Source organism: Carassius gibelio, chromosome A9, assembly GCF_023724105.1.
Source record: "Carassius gibelio isolate Cgi1373 ecotype wild population from Czech Republic chromosome A9, carGib1.2-hapl.c, whole genome shotgun sequence".
Lineage (NCBI taxonomy): Eukaryota > Metazoa > Chordata > Actinopteri > Cypriniformes > Cyprinidae > Carassius > Carassius gibelio.
Window position 1 is genome coordinate 12,237,090 of NC_068379.1, and position 19,494 is coordinate 12,256,583.

At 36.4% G+C, this 19,494-nt stretch overlaps 2 protein-coding genes across 5 annotated transcripts in view; one reads left to right on the plus strand and one right to left on the minus strand.

Moving 5' to 3' along the window:
* LOC128019340 (fer-1-like protein 6) overlaps window positions 1–5,333 on the plus strand; it is an 18,703-nt gene extending 13,370 nt beyond the window's left edge. Inside the window, exons 23-33 of the mRNA XM_052605322.1 lie at window positions 1,933–2,076; window positions 2,185–2,312; window positions 2,410–2,580; window positions 2,665–2,819; window positions 2,908–3,050; window positions 3,174–3,262; window positions 3,354–3,452; window positions 3,907–4,148; window positions 4,335–4,492; window positions 4,696–4,796; window positions 4,993–5,333. Coding sequence (XP_052461282.1) covers window positions 1,933–2,076; window positions 2,185–2,312; window positions 2,410–2,580; window positions 2,665–2,819; window positions 2,908–3,050; window positions 3,174–3,262; window positions 3,354–3,452; window positions 3,907–4,148; window positions 4,335–4,492; window positions 4,696–4,796; window positions 4,993–5,173 — 1,611 coding nt within the window. The 3' untranslated portion in view covers window positions 5,174–5,333. The remainder of the gene's footprint in view (window positions 1–1,932; window positions 2,077–2,184; window positions 2,313–2,409; window positions 2,581–2,664; window positions 2,820–2,907; window positions 3,051–3,173; window positions 3,263–3,353; window positions 3,453–3,906; window positions 4,149–4,334; window positions 4,493–4,695; window positions 4,797–4,992) is intronic.
* LOC128019638 (uncharacterized) lies at window positions 5,293–17,962 on the minus strand. Of its 4 annotated transcripts, XM_052605726.1 has the most exons (7): window positions 17,268–17,957; window positions 14,271–14,708; window positions 10,047–10,094; window positions 9,751–9,965; window positions 9,510–9,669; window positions 9,110–9,227; window positions 7,288–7,428 (listed from the first exon to the last, which is right to left on the minus strand). In XM_052605726.1, the coding sequence occupies exons 1-6, from the start codon at window positions 17,779–17,781 to the stop codon at window positions 9,124–9,126; spliced, it is 1,479 nt and encodes a 492-aa protein (XP_052461686.1). In that variant the 5' UTR covers window positions 17,782–17,957; the 3' UTR covers window positions 7,288–7,428; window positions 9,110–9,123. The 4 variants fall into 4 exon arrangements, with proteins under 4 accessions (XP_052461684.1, XP_052461686.1, XP_052461685.1 ...); XM_052605725.1 differs by lacking the exon at window positions 7,288–7,428 and having other exon boundaries at window positions 9,037–9,227; XM_052605724.1 differs by lacking the exons at window positions 9,110–9,227; window positions 9,510–9,669; window positions 9,751–9,965; window positions 10,047–10,094 and having other exon boundaries at window positions 5,293–7,428; window positions 17,268–17,962.
* Window positions 17,963–19,494: the final 1,532 nt, after the last annotated feature.

Genomic DNA, 19,494 nt, shown 5'->3' on the forward strand with positions numbered 1-19,494 from the left:
GATTTCAGTTTTGCGCATGCGCAGCTCAGAAGTGACAGACGCGGAAATGCAGCGAAGAGATCAAAACAAAACAACGGTCATTAATTAGAAGTACAAAACGAGGATTTGTCAAGAAGAATGTCAGAGGATTTTGATAAAAGCCAAGAGGAGACTGGTTATCCTTTGCAAAAGTATGGAAACTTAGCTTCCTTTGATCCTGTTAACAAAAGTTGGTTTTCACGAGACTCACCGAACTCACTGAACTCATACGTCATCCGCCCCGGGACTGCTTCCATGTATTAACTGTTGGTGCAAGCTAGATTAAAGTGATTATTACATTTGGATATTTTTCTTTTTGAAACACATCAAGTCACTACAAGAGGCCTTTGTTTATCCCTCTGAGCCATGTGAAACACTTTTTTTTATGGAAAGGCACTTTTTATTTCAGGTCTTTTGGACTGAAGCAATGCAACACCAACCGACTGCAATGATAGCGCTTGAAAGATAAAAGACAATCTTTAAAGGGGGGGTGAAATGCTCGTTTTCACTCAATATCCTGTTAATCTTGAATACCTATAGAGTAGTACTGCATCCTTCATAACTCCAAAAAGTCTTTAGTTTTATTATATTCATAAGAGAAAGATAGTCTGTACCGATTTTTCCCGGAAAAACACAACCGGCTGGAGGCGTGACGTGTGGGCGGAGCTAAAGAATAACGAGCGCAAGTAAGCTTTTGCGTTGAGAGCGTTTGGAAGCTGTGACATTACCGTGAGGAAAAAAACAACCAAAACAAACCATGGCTAACAGTCAGATTCAGCGTATATTTATGATCCAGAATCAGATCCCGAGGCTGAAATTGAACAAGAGCAGCAGCAGCAACGACTACAGCAGGACGTCTCTATGTGGCATGTATTGAAACTGTATATATTTGCTTAGCGGTTTTGGAAAATGACTAAGTTCCACTTTGTCGTCTTTTTTTTTTTTTTTTTTTTTTTTTTTTAAGCTGTACATGTGGAAAGTGCAGTTTGATGACAACATCGCATGTTGTTTACTTGATGTGCTTACACGCCGATAGCTGAGTTAACAACACAGAGATATTTGAAGCAGTTTTACTCACCGCCTGTGGTTCCAACACACGATCGTGACCCTTTTTCGTTGGGACTGCATTATCCTTAAGAAATAAATGATGTGCAAATCCGTCGTCAAACAAGCATCTTCGAAATGCAGGGAACAAACACTTGCACAACTTTAATTGTGGTTGCTTTAATTACTACATCTCACAATAAACCACACATAAAAAACACATACCTAACTTTAGATACAACCACAGTTGTACTATTATAAAAACGTAAACCAAACTGAACTGTGTTGAGTGCCTAACCTGATTTTACCAAGTGAGACATGTTCCTGGGACAACATCGTTGTTGACCCTGGAACAACATTGTGATTAACCAATCAGATTTGAAGAACCAGTTTATAGATTTTGTGAAGTTTATGCTTAAAATCAGTGTTTGGTGCTTGTACATCAGTGTCATTCATCTATCATTTCCTCTGATTTTAGGGATTACTCATGGTTAAGGTTAGGTTTAGGTGTAGGGATATGGTTAAGAATATATTTTTGGAGTAAAATGTTGTTCCAGGGTCAACAAAATATGTTGACCTAGGAACACATCGGACTTGGCAAAATCAGGACGTGCGTGTTGAGTCAAAGGATTTATTGACAGTTAAACCGATACTTTCTCAATAAATGTGTATCATTCATAGCATGCTTAATATTTTAGGGGGAATAATTAATGACAGCCTTGAGGTTCCTTAAGTTGACCTAAGGTTTTTCCTGGCAACCCAAGTTTCATTAAGGGCACACTTAACCTTATAACTAAGGGATTTCTTAGCTTAAGGGCTTTCATACAACCAGGCACAGGTCAGAATGTCCATCACTGATTGTGCCATCAGGGCCGGTTCTGTCTGTACAAGCTGCCTGAATCGAATGATGTGGAGGAGGAAGATGGATATTTGGATTCAGGGCAGTTTAAAATAAACCAGGGTATTCCTCCAAACACTGCAGTAGATGTCCTTATCCGTGTATACATAGTTGCAGTAAGTGTAATTTTAGCAATTTTTCAAAACACATTATTTTCTTTTTGAGCTTTCTATTCATCAGTATTCACATGATACAGTCATTTGTCACTCTCTTATGCATTTTAGGCCTTCAACCTGCACCCTGCAGACCCAGATGGCAAAGCGGACCCTTACATAGTGCTGAAACTGGGGAAAACTGAGATCAAAGACAGAGACAATTACATCCCAAAGCAGCTCAACCCAGTGTTTGGAAGGTGATCGAGCACAATGATTGAGAAATTCTCTTTGAAATTCAACTAACTCCGTGTTTCTTTGAGGTTCATCATCTCTTCATCTTTCTCTGCTGTTCAGATCCTTTGAATTTCAAGCCACTTTCCCCAAGGAATCCCTGCTAACTATTCTCATCTATGACTACGACACTATTGGTGGTGACGATTTGATTGGGGAAACACAGATTGATTTGGAGAACCGTTTTTACAGCAGGCATCGAGCTACCTGCGGCCTGCCTGATGAATATGCCATGTGAGTACTTACAACATTTTTATCTTCTCAAGTTAGTTTTATGCCCATCTTTGATGCTTCAATTGATGATCTCATCTGACCTAGTGAGGGTTATAATGCATGGAGGGACAGCATCAAGCCAACAGACCTGTTGATTAAGCTTTGCAAAGAAAACAGACTGGACAACCCTCACTTTTCTCCAGGACGCATTACCATTGGAAGCAAGGTTTTTACTGGGAAGACTGTATTTGCTGATGAAGGTAGGTCATTCTTTGGATGTACATCATGACATTGTTGGTTAAAAATTAAAGGAGCAATGTACCACAAGTATTTGCTGTGGCTTCTTAGATCAGATGGTGGAGTCGTACGAGCACCTTGCTCTGAAGGTGCTGCAAAGGTGGTCCGAGATGCCCAATGGGGGTTGTAAACTTGTGCCTGAGCATATTGAAACTCGAGCACTCTACCTAAAGGACAAACCAGGAATAGAGCAGGTGCAGTGTGTTGTTTAAAGGTTTATGTAACCTTAATGTACTATATATACATTAAGAATGCATATAATGAGTAATCTGGGTCATGGAGTGATTTTAATAATTGTGCATTTGCATGTGTCCCAGGGTCATCTGCAAATGTGGGTGGACATTTTTCCCATGGACATGCCTCATCCTGGCCCTCCTGTGGACATTTCTCCTCGCAAACCCAAAGGGTAAGATACACTAAACCATCTGACTGGGTTGTGCTGTAAAATTAATACATGTTTGACACATCTTAAGTTTTTTTTTATTTTTTTTATGAAGTTATGAGCTGAGGATCATTATCTGGAACACTGAAGATGTAATATTGGAGGACACCAACTTCATAACAGGACAGCAGTCAAGTGACATTTACGTCAAAGGGTATTGGCAAAAAGTGTATCACAATGAACATAGACCATTTTTAAGTATTTATTTATTGAAAAAGTCTCCCATATTTCCCATATATTTGTTAGTTAGTTGAAAAAAAAAAATTCAGCAAGGATGCATTGAATTGATCAAAGAATCCAAAAAAAGTCATGATGTTCACAAAAATATGTGACACTGAAGTCTTGAACAATGGCTGCTGAAAATTCAGATTTAAATTGACATTATAAAAAATATTAAAATAGAAAACCATTTTAATTTTTGCAATAATCCTTCACAGTATTACTGTTTTAGTGTAGTTTTGACTAAATAATGCAGCTTTGTGAACATAATAGACTTGCCGAGCCTAAACTTTTGAATGGTGGTGTAGATACTGTTGAAAAGAAGTTTTCTGAAAATGAATGCTTTTGTGTTTTGAGTAAATTCTGGTGAATTTCATGTTTTTCTTTAGGTGGTTAAAGGGGCTTGAAGATGACCGGCAGGAAACTGATGTCCATTACAATTCTCTGACTGGAGAGGGCAACTTCAACTGGCGCTTTGTGTTCCCCTTTAACTACCTGCCTGCTGAGAAAGTGGTGGTGATTCAAAAGCGAGAAAGCATCCTCTCTCTGGACAAAACTGAGAAGAAGATCCCTGCTGTTCTTGTTATGCAGGTGTGGGACTTTGAGAGGCTTTCTTCTGATGATTTCCTGGGTAAGAACATGTTTACAATTGCATCTGTTTTACATGCATCACATCCTTCGCTCTGTTGTCACTCCTGATGGGATTTGACTTGTGATGTGTAGAGCTCACAGTCCCTCTACAACAGTAGCAAAAACACAATTATACACAAGAAAATGTTATTAATACTTCATGAAGGTTGTTTTTATGTGTCCATAGGCTCAGTGGAGTTGGACCTACATGGGTTTCCACGTGGAGCTAAATCAGCTAAAGCTTGTAGGATGGAAATGCTGACAGAAACTGCAGAGAACGTCTCTATCTTCCAGCAGAAACGCTCCAAAGGCTGGTGGCCCTTTATTAAAGCTGGAGAACTCACAGTGTGTGAATTGAATTATTTCACTGAAATAAGCTCAATGGCTCCTTGTTTGCAAAGAAATCCAAAACCTAAAATGTTGACTAATTTGTTCTAAATGTAATTATATTATCCATTTGTTTTATACAAAACAATAGTAGGTATGGGGATTTCTTTATGCAAACATGTGACCTAATCGAAGTAGTAGTTCAACTTTTCTCTTCCTAGGGGAAGGTAGAAGCCGAGTTTCATCTGGTAACAGCTGAAGAAGCAGAGAAAAATCCAGTGGGACGTGCACGCAAGGAACCAGAGCCTCTAGAGAAACCAAAGTAATGAGACCAATACACTTATTTTAACACCTATTTCAGATGTTTTTATTCATATTATTTCCAGGGCTGTCAAATTTAAAACATATAGGCCAATATAACTATAAAAACAAACTGAATTGAATTACATTAAATGTGTTGAAGGTAGTTCCACTGTATGTGAATTATTTTCTAATGTCAAACTTTGACTTTTCTCTAGTCGTCCAGACACATCCTTCTCCTGGTTTATGAATCCTTTCAAGTGCTTCTTTCACCTGATCTGGGGGAACTACAAGAAATACATCATTGCCGGACTGGTGCTGTTGATCGTGACCCTGTTCCTGGTTCTTATCTTCTACACCCTACCAGGAGCGATCAGTAGTAAGATAGTCAACGGGTAAACGAACACCACGATAAAGTAACTGGACACAAATGAGCAGCACAAATGGATCATGTTATTGTTGTTGCTCTAATGAAGCACACATTTAAATGCTTGCTCTCCAGAAAGAAAGTAACAGGCTTTGCTGATTTTAGAAACAATCTTTTATTTAATATGCACCAACAAATGTAACATTCACACAACATTTAATTGTTTAATATTCTTTAAACAGCATAAACATTGAATATAGCACATGGAAACTGTAGGAAACGTTCTATTAATCACATCCTACCTTCTGAAAACTGTCAGACTTTGTTCTACTTGCAGAGCCTTGAAACTAGATAAAAGATTATTAAGTGACTTTCGAAATGACCGGAATAATTCAAAAATTTTAATTTGTGTAAAAGCAGTGACTTAAAACAAGCCAGAACAACCCCAATGAGAATTTCATGTACATTTGGATTTGTTACAAAGGGTTAAAATAACTTTTTTTTCAGTCTTTGTGAAACACAGTGTCTTGTCTTGTGTTGAAACCAGAAATGTATCTAAAAAAAATTTGTGTTAAATCAAATGAATCAAAAAGTGATTTATTCTTAGCTCATTTAAATGTCTTGTTCTTTCTCAGAATACTAATTAAACTGAATTGATCTGTAACACTGGTAGTATGTATGAAATAAGAAATGTAGCTTTATGTAGCTTATCATCCAAAGACAAGAATAAGTCTGAAATGTTAATGTAGTATTTCAGTTATTTTTAGTGTGGCTTTTGATGCTTAAAGCTCCAGCTCTTGAATTATGGAAGCAACAGTCACAATACATGATGTGCACTTTTTTTGTAAGTCACTTTGGTTAAAAAACAAATAAAAAAACAACTAAGATAGCTGTAAGTGAATCAATAACCAAAACTGATATGGTTTTTGGTTTACAATTTCCCCCATTACTGACACAATTGTTATCAGTAAAATATTCCGTACCTTTTCATACCAAAACATACCATTACATAAACCACCAAAACAGAGACTAATTTCCAGAAACTATAAACAGCATTCGCCGTTTTTTCTGTTAAACCACATTTGCCTGCTCAAAATCGAACATGCATATCAGCTTACACAGCAATTTTGCAATGCGTGCTCATTTGGAAAGCAATTGCGTACAAAATTTCATGGTTATTGCCAACAGTGGTGTTTTAGGCAACAACAAAAAATGAAGATAAAGGTATATTTTAATGGATGAACTAAATTAGTTTTTCAAACTACCCTGAATACTGCAATCAAAAATACAGATGAAAAACATTTCCACAAGAACGTGAGCCAACATAACCAGGGCAGTCATGCTGACATTGTTTTCTAGGAAAAAATGTCAGTTTCCACTGTATGCAGAGCACAAATTTCTTCACTGTGGACCAAAATATCCTTGGAATTTCTTTTTTTTGTTTGTTTGTTATTAAGCTCAGATAAATTTAGAATGTTGAGTTTTGAGTTTTTGAATGTTACTAAATAACCAGTTTTATTCTACTCAATTTGGATTCACTTTGCAAAGTAAATTTTGTTTTTGAATAGTCCAAATTTTGTCAGATTGGGGTTTTGCACAGATCAGTGTTTTTTTTTTGAAGTTTTTTTTTTTAAGTTTTATAGTATTAGGGAAAAAAGTGCCTCTCTTCGTAAAATGTTACTTTGTTAACCATTGAGATGACCGCAATTACTTTCCACCAGGAAGTAAACGCTGCATTATTGGTAAGTTGCTCTCGGTTCAGTGGTTCTGTGGTGTGATAGCGCTGAGGAGCCAGATGACATCAGACCCTCATTGATGGAGTGTGCCGCTGCTGATTGAGTAGGACTAGGCCCCAGCTGCAGCAGCAGGTTATATGAGCCAGTCTCTGACAGCCCCCTTCTCAATCCAAGCCCACTGCGTGGCATGGTCACTCCGCCTCGCCTGCGGGTGGAGATCAGGCCTCCACGCTGGGCAGGTGAACTCTGCACAGAAGCTCCGCTTAACTGCGCAGCCGGCGAGGCCATCAGACAGGCTTGTAATTTGCGTTTGGCACGCCAGCGGGCCACTCGAAGACGAGTCTTTTCCCTTCGTTCCCTTACCAAGTCTGCAAGTAGAGCCTGCGGTAGAGTCTGATCCAGCTCGCGCCGTCGGTTTGTACTATGGCCTCGGTTTGTCTTATGGCCTCTCAGAGTCCGGCTGAGTTTGTATTCTTCATACAGATGCAGGTCCTTGCATCTCAGACGCACCTGCTTTTGGACCCCTGCCACAGACAGCTGAGCGTCAACATCTAAATATACCAGCCAGGGAAGAGAGAGATTACATAGATTAAAACAAATATACAGTATTTTAACTAAATATTGAAGCACTTCACGCAAGAAAATGATTTAAAACACCTTTACTGTTTTATATGATGTTAATATGATGCATTTGTGAATTTACACCAAAGTTATTATCATTAACTAAAACTATTACTAAAACCATAAAATATATATTTTTTAAAAACCTCTGAGCTAGCAGCCAAAGCAATATTTTAATTTTATTTTTCTTTTAGAGTTTGTTTCATTTATTTTATTTTAAAATAACTAAACTTGAAAGGAGAAAACTATATAAAAATATTAAAAAAAACTATCTAAAATGTTTAACTTCAAAATAAAAACAAAATATACATATATTTAAAAAAAAAACAATAGTATATCAATGAAAATATGTGACCCCAGCCAACTGAAGCTCATCTCAAAATGTGAAACACCCCTAAACCTTATGAGATACAAACAATGAAATATTACAGAAGCCTTTGTTTATTTTAACACATTAATAAACAGCCAGGGTTTAATGTTAAAACAATGCCACATGTCAAGTCACAGGGTGGCACAAGAGATCACTTTTAAGCTTTGTGTATGAAACTCACGAACCGGCAGATCAGTTGCGATTCCTTGCATGACGCAGCTTCGACGTGTGGTGAAAACATAGTTTCTAATGTTATACATGTCAGCTTTTTCCCCTCCTCAAAACGGTTTGGCTGCTTACTGCAACATCACATCCTGTCAGTTTCCTGATAACCGGTAACCCTGAGTATGTTCTTATCAATGTTTGCTTAGCAAGTTTCATATACATTACTGACCAAGATAAAAACCTTTTTAGATTGTGTTTGGTTTTACACTGTAACCTCACATGTAATTTATTGTATTTTCTTATCCCATTAATTTAAGGATTACGTGTAATATTTATACTTTCCACACCACAGGAACATTTTTAACTAAAGCAAAATATACTTTAAAATGTTTTTTTAAAAACATCTTTAAATTCTACACATTTTTCCTTAAAATATAAAAAAAAAAAAAAAAAAAAGGAAACTGACGATGCACACTCAGGGGGGGAAAAAAAGGTTTAACTCTTGTCACTGTAAAATGCACACTGAACTCTACCATTTAGGTACATATGTACACTTTTATGGTGCTATTATGCACAAAAAAAGTATAAACAAAAACTCTCAGGAATGGATGCCTGAGCTTTTGAGGTGGGAAGAAATATATATATATATATATATATATATATATATTTTTTTTTTTTCTTTTTAGCTTTAAAGTTCTATATTTTATTAAAAAGTTAATGAATGCATATTCCACCTCAGGCCCAAAATAAACCTTCAACATATGATTCTGCATTCAACAGAAATATTAAATATTGCCAAAAAAAGAAAAAAAAAGAAAACTGTAATTTAATGATTACTTAAGATACAGACAATTGTACACTAGTTAAAAAAAAAACAAAAAAAAACTTAACTTTCTTAAAATATTTACTTAATGCTTATGTTGATTTAAAAAAAAAATGACACTGACCATGGACATGTTAATAACCCTGTTCCAACTAAACCATTTTGACTTCTGAACAACAATTCAAGTAATTATTACATGTTTTATTTAACAGTATGCATTCTCTGTACAAGCAATGTATAAAACAAAACTGACATTTTCACAACAGATTAGGAAGATGTCCTCCCTGGAGCCAAACGGAGGTAATCTTTGATACATTTCTCAGCCTCCGCTTCTGTGGGAGCCAAGAGGACACTGTTCCTCATCGCTGCAGCTGTGTGTTAAAAAGATAAGATAGGATTACTAGTTTATCAAAAAGCTAACCAACCTTTTAATTTAATTTATTACAGAACATAATATTGCTTAAATAGAGAAGACAGGCCTGACTGTGCAAATGTATGCAATTGTAACATTTTAGTGAGCACAAGTACAAGGTTTTTAAAATTAAAATATATTCACATGTGATTTGACTGAGATATGTAATTACAACAACAACAAAAGCATTTTCACTATAATACTTTTATCCATAAAAGGATTCCGTTCATTTTGGATATACCGATTATTAGTGATCCTATATTTGTCTTTCTTAAGCCTCGCTTGTCTCCCCGTCCGCACCAATTGAGCTGTTTGGCCACACAGGAAGCAAAAACTTTGGTGCAAATTCTCCATATGGTCTTTTTCATAGTTTGACCTCCACTGACAGACAATTTGTTCACCTAAAACACAAATAAAATATGGATTATACACAAAAGTTATCTAAAATTCCAGTCACTTCTTTAGAAGAGTAAGAATCTTACCAATTTTTGCATCATCCCTCTATCCATAAGTCTTTGCTCCAATTGGTCCAGATCCTCCATTGACATCAAAGGCAAGACACAATCCTCTTCCTCATCCTCCATTTGCAGTGGAGGCACAAAGCACCTGTTCCCCACAAGACACTGCACCAGTGCAGTCAGGTGATTGATTTTCCAGTCCATTTCTCCCTGTGACTCAAGAATAGCCCTCTCTGCAGCTGCAATACCACAGATGATTTAGCGGGGGACGTCCTCTTGTAAAACGAAGTTTAATTGTGCAATAAAATGTTTAAACTTACCTGTACATTGATTATTTTCAAAACTCCCTGGACTCACATCTGACATAGCTGTAAAAACAAGTGTGCAAACATTAAAACTTCAAGTTTGTTAACGGTAACACATTTTAGAAAAAAGAAAAAAAAATGCAAAACAAACTTTTTAAACAAATAAAGCATAAACAAAATGAATGTTATTTACCTTTTCATATATATATATATATATATATATATATATATATATATATATATATATATATATATATATATATATATATATATATATATATATATATATATATTAGTACAAACTAGAAACATCCCCTTATTCTTAAAGTATTATTAGATTTAGGTTAGTGTCCCCAGGTATTTCAACTGTTTTGCTATCATAATTCTCCCTTTATTTATTTTATTTAAATGTGCTATAGGACAAATAATTCCCTATATTGCAGCAACATCTGTTAATGAAGTAAACTGTGCAAGGACATGTTTTTTATATAATTTTAGATGTTTCTTTGTTGGGACCAACTTTAATATTTCAACCCTGTTACCATTTTCTACAGCAAACAACTCTGAGTATTTGTAGAATGTAGATCTCCACATTGAATTGTTTTTTAAATAAGGATCTGGTCTCATGTTCTTTACCTGTCTAACTGAACTGTGCAACTGTCAACCCTGTTACAATCAACCCTGTTACTTTTACCACAATTTTCCCATACCTTGAAACAGTATATTATTGTGAATTGAAATACACCATTCTGTCTGACAGAATGTTGAAAAATGTAGAGAAATTGACATTATAAATGAAGAAGTGCAAACAAAGGTTTTGTTTTAAACCCCTGACTGTCAGTGCAGTAATCAGAAGTTTTCAGAGTGACCTTTAAAGTTCAAGTAAATCAGCTAGACTCACCTGTCCATGTTGATGCATTTCTCTTGTGATCCCCATCATGGAATGACTTGCGATGTGTAAAAAAATGATCAACAGCCATGTGGTGGGGGGTGGGGGGGGAAATGTTGTTTGTTTCTTCAGTAAGGTAATTTTTTTAATGTGTATTTTATGTCAAAAATCAAATGAACATTAACTAGAAAGGATCCTCAATCTCACTGTGTTAAAGTGTTCGGTGATCTAGGCCATGTTGCAAAAAATATAAAGTTAATGATGTAACTTTTATTTTTTTTATGATTGTTTGAATGCTCATTTCATGAACAAGTTTTTGCTGATCTAAGGAATATTTTCCCACCTCAGGTATAAATAAAGTATTATTTATTAGTTTTGTTTTTTTTTAAAAACATGTGATTCAGAATTATACATAAATATTTAGTAAAGCGAGGTATAAATTATTGTAATTTACTGATTACCTCAGATACAGAACACTAAATACACAGAATATTACAAAAACAGTGATGGGGAAAAAAGTAACAGGGTTGAATGCAATTCAACAGGGTTGAAAATGATAACAGGGTTCAAGTGGCTACTGTTGGTGAAGTATACCATTAATTGATTCAATCATCCATCCATTCGTCCATTTAACAAGTCATAGTACAAACTAATAGTTTAATACAAAGAGTAAAATTCATTTTGCATGGCCCACAAATCTGTGAATTGAAATATTTCAAGATGCCACAAGGTTAAGGTCCATCAGAAACAAAATGTTGCACTCAGCCAAATATTGTTCAGCTCATTGACTTGGTCACAAGTCATCTAGCGGAGACTCGTTGTTGTTGGACTCAAGTGCTTCTCAAGTGCTTTGTCAACCAACCAACCCGCTTTTAAGGCTATTCTGGCCTCGACAAGGGCCCTGATGAGTTTCCATCCACCTGGGATGACCTGACCCTGACTTATCAGTCGTCTGTCATCCTCTTCAGGGTTGAAGCAACACCATCAGACTGGGTTCAGGATTGTCTGGAGAGGAAGCAATTATTTTGAAAAACCTCCTCTTCTGTCGTTCTTTGGAATCTCTCCACTGCTTGCGCCTCCATCTCTGTGCCTTCTCACACAGGTCACCAATTCTCTTCTTTTTCCCTGTCTCAACATCTCTTCTCCACCTCTCTCGCTCATTCCTGAGGTACTTTTCCCTGCGTGCCGGGTCAGCATCCCTTCTCGCCCTGTACTCTCTCTGTTTTTCAGCAGCTGTTTTTGCCATTACTGTGTCTGAAAAAAGGAATCCAATATGAAGACTTGCTCAGCTTCTCCGTATTCCAAAAATAATAGATTCTTTTAAAACTCAGCATCCCTTGATCATATGTATGAATTCATCATATGTACAAGTAGTGAGCTGAATTACATTTCTTGATGTCAATTCATATGACCCTTTTATATGTAGAAAAAAAAAATATTGTGACCTTTTCAACCCAGTTATGACCATAATTCTGAATTACATTTAGACATGTTTCAGGATCAAATGCTAAAGGGTTGAAGATCAGTGTAAAGTGATTTACTACAGCATCAGTGTCACTGCAATACTTGTAATTATTCAGACCTGATTTTTGAGCTTTAAAATATTGATCTTGAAAAAAAAAAAAAAAACAGATAGGGTACAGTTCATGTGGATTGCAGTAACTTTGCAATTGGTGTGAAAGCAATGTAGTCTAAGTTCATGAAGTTCATCACTGCCTTCAGAAACTGCCTTCAGAAGGTGAGTTGCACTATTTGCATCTCTTTTAACATCCATGGCAAGCTCTGATAGTAAAAACCATGAGTACAAGTGAAGATAACCATGTTTTCCGTTTCTTGTGCCTTCTCTTCTTTCTACAGAGGTAAACGGCTGCTGTTAACCCTCACAGACCTCAGTTCAGAGTGGAGTGGCTGCAGGGTTTGGACCATGTCATCATAACCTAGTGTCAAAACAGAAATCTACCTCTAACCACACTAGCCTCTAACCTATCTCTCGGTGGTAAACAGAATTTTTCTCAGAATATGTAGTTAAATAAATCTCATTTGATGGTATGATATTTATGTCACAAAGAAAGTCATTCAAGGTTTTCAGTGACATGAAGGTGAGTACATTTCTCTTTTTTGTGAACTATAGCTTTTTTTTTTTTTTTTTAAAAGGAAAAAAAAAGAAATGTGAAACTGAACGAATGGTCACATGTTGTCTAAACCTTTTTTTATCTGAGGTGGAATGAACTTCTGGTTCCTGTAAGTGGGGTTTGCATCAAGTAAAGAGCACCTCTGCAGTGTCCTAGCAAGTGTACTTTTTGTGGTTTTGTGCACGTTTACTTAAAAGAAAAATTTTAACCGGCTAATCTCACAGTTGCACTAGTACGACACCGTTTTAGTGCCACGTTGAAGAAACAAAATCGGAGAATAAAGTAGAAACGTTTCGAGAATAAAGTCGTTATGATAAGAATAAAGTCTAAATATTTTGAGAATACATTTTCACATATTTGGAATTTTTATAAAGAAAACCGTTTAATTTAATGAATCGTTTCACATAAATACAGCGGTCTGATCATTAAAGAGCTTGAAAAACATTACTGTAAGACACACAATTTGTGTTTCCCTATAAAACTGATTTTGAAAGCTGAGACATTAAAAGTAGGTCTATCAAAAGCACAAATCTTATTACAATTGGGTGGCTGGTGCACTACAGATAACGAATGCAATGGAAGATATGTATTATATTATAATATATATATTATTTCCAAGCATACTGTATGACGCATGGTATGATGTCTGCTAATAATCTCACATATATTTGTAGGGTATTAAAAATAAAACTTTAACAGAGCTACTTTATTCCTTAATTCTCAATTTTTCTTTTATTCTCTTATTATTTCGACTTTATTCTCGTAATCTTAGATTTTTTTTCAACATGGCATTAAAACACCATTGTACACTAGTTTTGTACACTTTGTCTTGATTGCCTTTGAGGGAAGAGCTCAATCATTTATATAGTCATTTTTGGTGCACGACCACATGGAAAATCTGATCAAATATATCCTTCAAGCTGAGAATTTTTAAAAGCAAGCTGTTCAGCAAAGCAGCTGCCACAATATACTAAGATGGTTAGCATTTTATCATCTTGCTTTAACACAAACCAGTTTATTAAAATCAGTTTCATAAAAACTTACTGTCATTCTTATTTCCTTGTCCAGTACAAATGTATGCCTTTTGAAGTGTAAAGCTTTTATGCAATAAAAAAAAGGTTTGTACACCATTGTTGTTTTGGTTACATGCGCGTAATATCAAGGATTTAGAATTGATCCCAAATAAACCAGTGCTGAAATGTTCAATTTTATACTTACAGGTAGTTGGGTCCACACTCATGAATTCTGGGATTGCAATGTCAGCTGCAGTGCCTGGACTCTGAAGAGCTTGAAATGAAGCGGGTAGATCTAGTGAGACCCCGAGGTCTGGTTCTCCCACTTCCTGGTGAAGTTCTGGGTCAGAATATTCTAATCTAGGGATGCTGCCAGCTTCTGCGTGTTCATCCTTCACACAGACTATTTCAACTTCCGCTTCCTCCCGTTTGATTTTAAGTGAAGGTGCTCCAAATGCCACTGTGCTTGTAGTTTGGGATGACACACTTTCATCTGCCATCATGGGTGCAGAGAGGACGCTGCTGTCCGGCATGTCTGTGTGCCCAGTCTCTGCAGAGGCCAGAGGGTTTTGACCCCATACTGGATCACTAATCTCAGACAGAAGCGCCTGACTGTCCACCAGACGAGGGCTTGAGATCTTAACTACGAAAACAACACAAGTCACTTTCTACTGAGTTGAGGGAAAACATTAGGAAAGAATAAGAATACTCACTGCTTTGATGAATAAAACATACAACACTGCTTTATTGAACAGTCATAAAACAAAAAAAGTACACATTTTAACATTAAGAAATAATGAAAGACATATACAGTCATGTGAAAAAAAGGCCATGTGTGGCAAATTCAGGACACCCTATGATTTAGTTACTTTTAGAGCCACTTTTAGCAGCAATAACTCGAAGTAATCATTTTCTGTATGATTTTATCAGTCTCTCACATCGTTCTGGGGAGTTTTGGCTCACTCTTCTTTACAATGTTGCTCCAGTTTATCAATGTTTGTGGGCATTTGTTTATGCACAGCTTTCCTCAGTATTTCAGTCAGTATGAGGTCTGGATTGCTGCAACCTTGATCCATTTATTTTCCAAGCCGCTCTGTTGTAGATTTGCTCTTGTGCTTGGGATCATTTTCCTGTTGCATGACCCAATTTTGGGTTCAAATGACACTGTTCTAGAAGTCTTATGGTTTGATCGGATGCAGCTTTGCAAAACTTTTAGAGAGGAGATGCTTTTTTCTGGCAACCCTTCCAGCATGCCATACTTGTCTGTTTTTTTTTTCTAATCGTAAGGTCACAAACTTTATCATTTAACATGTTAACGCAGTCTGAGGTGTTGTTCTTGGGCTGTCTGTAGTTTCTCAAGAGTATTGTATGGTCCAAGCATGGGGTGAATTTCCTGGGATGTCCACTCATGGGAAGATTGGTGTCTGTCTTGAATGTCTTCCACTTGTGAATTTTCTTCCTCACTGTGGAACGACAGACTTCATATTGTTTGGAAATGGCCGTACTCCTCCCAGATTGATTCTACTAAATATTGTAGAAACTTAGTTTTCTGTAAAGTTGCTTTGTGATGATTTTTATCATAAAAAGCGCTATACAAATAAACTTGAAATGAATTGATGGAAGCAATAATTGCTTCTCTAAGAGCAATGCTGATGTCTTTCCTCTGTAGCATTGTACTGACACACTGCTAAAATATCTGCTTTTATAGAGCTGCTCACACTTTCTGATGATTAGTCAATTAATATAAAGCTATTTGATTGGCAGTGCCTGACCGTTACTTACCTTCTTAATTACCAAGTTAATAGTAAGGGTGTCCTTAATTTGTCACACGTGGCTTTTCCATTTTGGCCTAGGTTTTGATAAATGAATAACAAGCGTGTGATATGTCATGTGTTGTTGTTGTTCATCTGATGTGTAATTGTCCAAATTTTAAGCTCTGCCAATGACCAGATGATTTATTTATTTATTGACATGTGGAAAACCATGTAATTCAATATGGTGTCTTTTCTTTTTTTCATGACTGCGAGTAATTCCAGTAATGAAATACATTTTCATGTCCACATATTTACCCGTTTTAATATATGTGTGTGTTTGTGTGTGCAAAAAAAAAGTTTATTCCATGGGAGCTCACTTACATATATAATAAGTGTTTATATAAATGTATTCATGTTGTGCATATGATACTGTATGTGCCAACATTAGACCAGTCTGCTTTAGACATCATATTGGCCTCCCACAAGATCTAAGTACACAATCTGCAATTAAAATACACTAGTTACCCATCTCTTGCTGCAATCACTAGTAATGGAATTTTATGCGGCACATTTTGAGCTCTGTAGCTTCTTAAAAAGTTATGAATATGCTTCTGTTACTATTACAATACAATATGAAAGTGTAGTTTATAAAAGGGTTTGCGTCATGTAAACGTATGGATTCATAAATGGATAAATTCACATGGATATTTGTTTACTGTTTGTGCTTGTTCCTTTAAAAGTGTCTGTGATATATATCTTGTGATATTTGCGTGTATCATTACTGACAATGGAATTGTTGGGTAAGTCCTGTTAAGCAGCTCTTAAAAATGAGTATGCTTGTTATACTTTAAGTAGGTGTAACTACAACAATGTAAGTGTATACAAGTGTAGTCCATAGTTTAAGAAATTATAATATGATTATTTACATAAAAGCAAGAAAACTAACAGGGTGGAACAAGAGCTTAAGTTACATTTTGACAATCATATCAATTTCTGTGATTTATTTAAATATAATTCAATGTTTAAAGAGTAAGGCAAACCAACTAATACAGAAAACATAACAAAATACATCAAATGCTAATAGATATGTTTGTACAGTTGTCTCCAACAAAAATAGTCACATCCTGCTGAATGATAACAGGATGGAAATTGAAACTGAGGAAATTGACTACCAAATAAAACGCTATAATGACCATGAAGAAAAAGAATAATATCTGGAATATTTCTTAATTAGTTTTTATCCTAGTGGCAAAAATGAGGAGACCCACTTAAAACAGATTTATGAAATGTTTTTAAAAGTCTTGTGTTCACTTGGTTGTGATAGTGTGTGAAAAGTTAGTTACCTGTCATATTTTGGTTGAAAATATTATGACATGCATGATGGGAAACTGGAAAGTACTGCATATCACGCATTACCTACACAGATCTATGAAGGAGGCGTTCCATACCTTTATGAACTGATGATCCATGGATATCTTCAATATGGACATCAGCATTGTGATTCTCACTTCTTACTGTTTCTTTGGAAATGTGCATCTGCTGTCTCACCCATGAGGGTCCAGCCACGGGGGCGGGCTCAGAGACTCTAGGTCTGGGACAGGGGTCTGGGGTTTTGGCACACACCGGCACAGTGCTCGTCGGTCTTCTTCTGCAGTGCACCCCTGTGGATGTTGTAGCCATGTCTCCCTCTCCCTGATACAGTCTGTGGTTAGGGTCTTTAGCAGACAGGACGCTGATGTACTTGCGCATGGTTTTCATCTGACAGCGGGACGCCTCCAACATCCTCCTGATGTTTTCGTTCTCCTTCTCTTTAGCGGTCATGTCACGTTTTATCTCCTCGAACTTGAGCCCGACCACCCGGATCATCTCTCCTAACACGGTCTCCACCGCGACGTTCACGGCTTTCTCAATAACAGCGCCCATCTGGCCCCGCATCAGAGAGATGGTCAGATTCACATCCATGCTGACGGGCGCAGATCTGGTCAGGGCCAAAGACACACGTGCGATCTGAAAGCTTTGACCTGCCGATCGATACTCGAGAGTCTCGAGTATATTTGTGCAAAACGTACGTTTTCCAGAACAAATGCTCAGGCTCCATCCGCCATTGGCCGTGCAACGACAACACCGAGACGGAGAAGGAATCACATCCGGTTCAACAGGAGCGTTAACTCTCTGTGGGAAGCATACAATGATGCCAATTTACTTGAATAAAAAAAAATAAAAAAAAAAACATTGTATGGTTTTTAATTTATTCTTATATATATATATATATATATATATATATATATATATATCTTATATATTATATTATTAATATATATATATATATATATATATATATATATATATATATATATATATATATATATATATATATATATACATTGTTTTTGTTGTTATTGTTGTTGTGTATGACAAGATTGTGTGCATGTTTATCTCCATAACTGGATTAAGAAGAGGAGGCAGAGACACAAAAAAAAATCATTTGTCAAAAAAAAAAACCTTAAAAATAGAACCTAAGTTCTCAAAAACAGAACATTAGTTTGCATGAAACGAGTGGATGTGGTTTGAGGTTGAATGATATTGTCAGTTGCTCGGTTCATGTGTCGCAGCTTCTGCATGAGGTGGAAAGTATGCACATGAGAGAGATGCGAAAGCGTAGGCCAAGACTATGTTGTCTTTTTCACAGGTAAGTCAGAGTTTTTTCCACAGAATTGATGGTGCCGTCAAAGTTTAGTTGCACATCATCAAAAGATTCTTGATTTTGAATTACTGTCTAGGCTATGAAGTGTTTAGCTGCTATTATAAAATAATATTCTTAAGTGCAATGTCATATTTGTTGACATTATACACGGAACTCGTGTATTCAGAGGCATGATATCTCTCACTATCAAGAATTGTGACCAGGCATGCTCATATTGTGGCCAGATCTACAAAGAGATAGGCTATTTCTTTCTGTAGCCTATATCTCTGCATATCTCTTTCTATCAGTGTTTGAAACAAATTGTAGGCCTGTAGACTAGTCAGAGCAAACACACATATGTAAAGTATGTTACAGTTTTTTTTGTTTTTTATTATAGGGTGTATTTGGGTAATCTGGGACACCTAAACTCACTTAAAAGTGTGCCTATTTCCTGTTCTAATAACATTTTGTGATGTGAAGTGAATGACGTGACATGACATACACCCAAGTACGGTGACCCATACTCAGAATTCGTGCTTTGCATTTAACCCATTCAAAGTCCACACACACAACGTGAACACACACACACACAAACATGAACACACACCCGGAGCAGTGGGCAGCCATTTATGCTGCGGCACCCGTGGAGCAGTTTGGGGTTCGGTGTTTTTTTATTTTTTTTTCAAACTTTTTTTGTTGTCCCACAATGTGGGACAGCGTGCTTTGGGTAATCTGGGACAGTCTTCAAATTGAGGAAATATGAAGGTACTTCATAAGTCTAATGACAAGGGTCGTTAGACTTATAAAGTACCTACATATTTCCTATAATTATATGCTATATGCTATAATGAGAAATTGGTGTTCATAGACTACTGGAGGTTATAGCAGTTCACAATAGCTTTCTCACGCCAAAGTGCAGACATTGTACTTCTACATAGTTAACCAATGGCTCAAAGCAATCTAAATATACATAGATAATGCATGAGGATTGT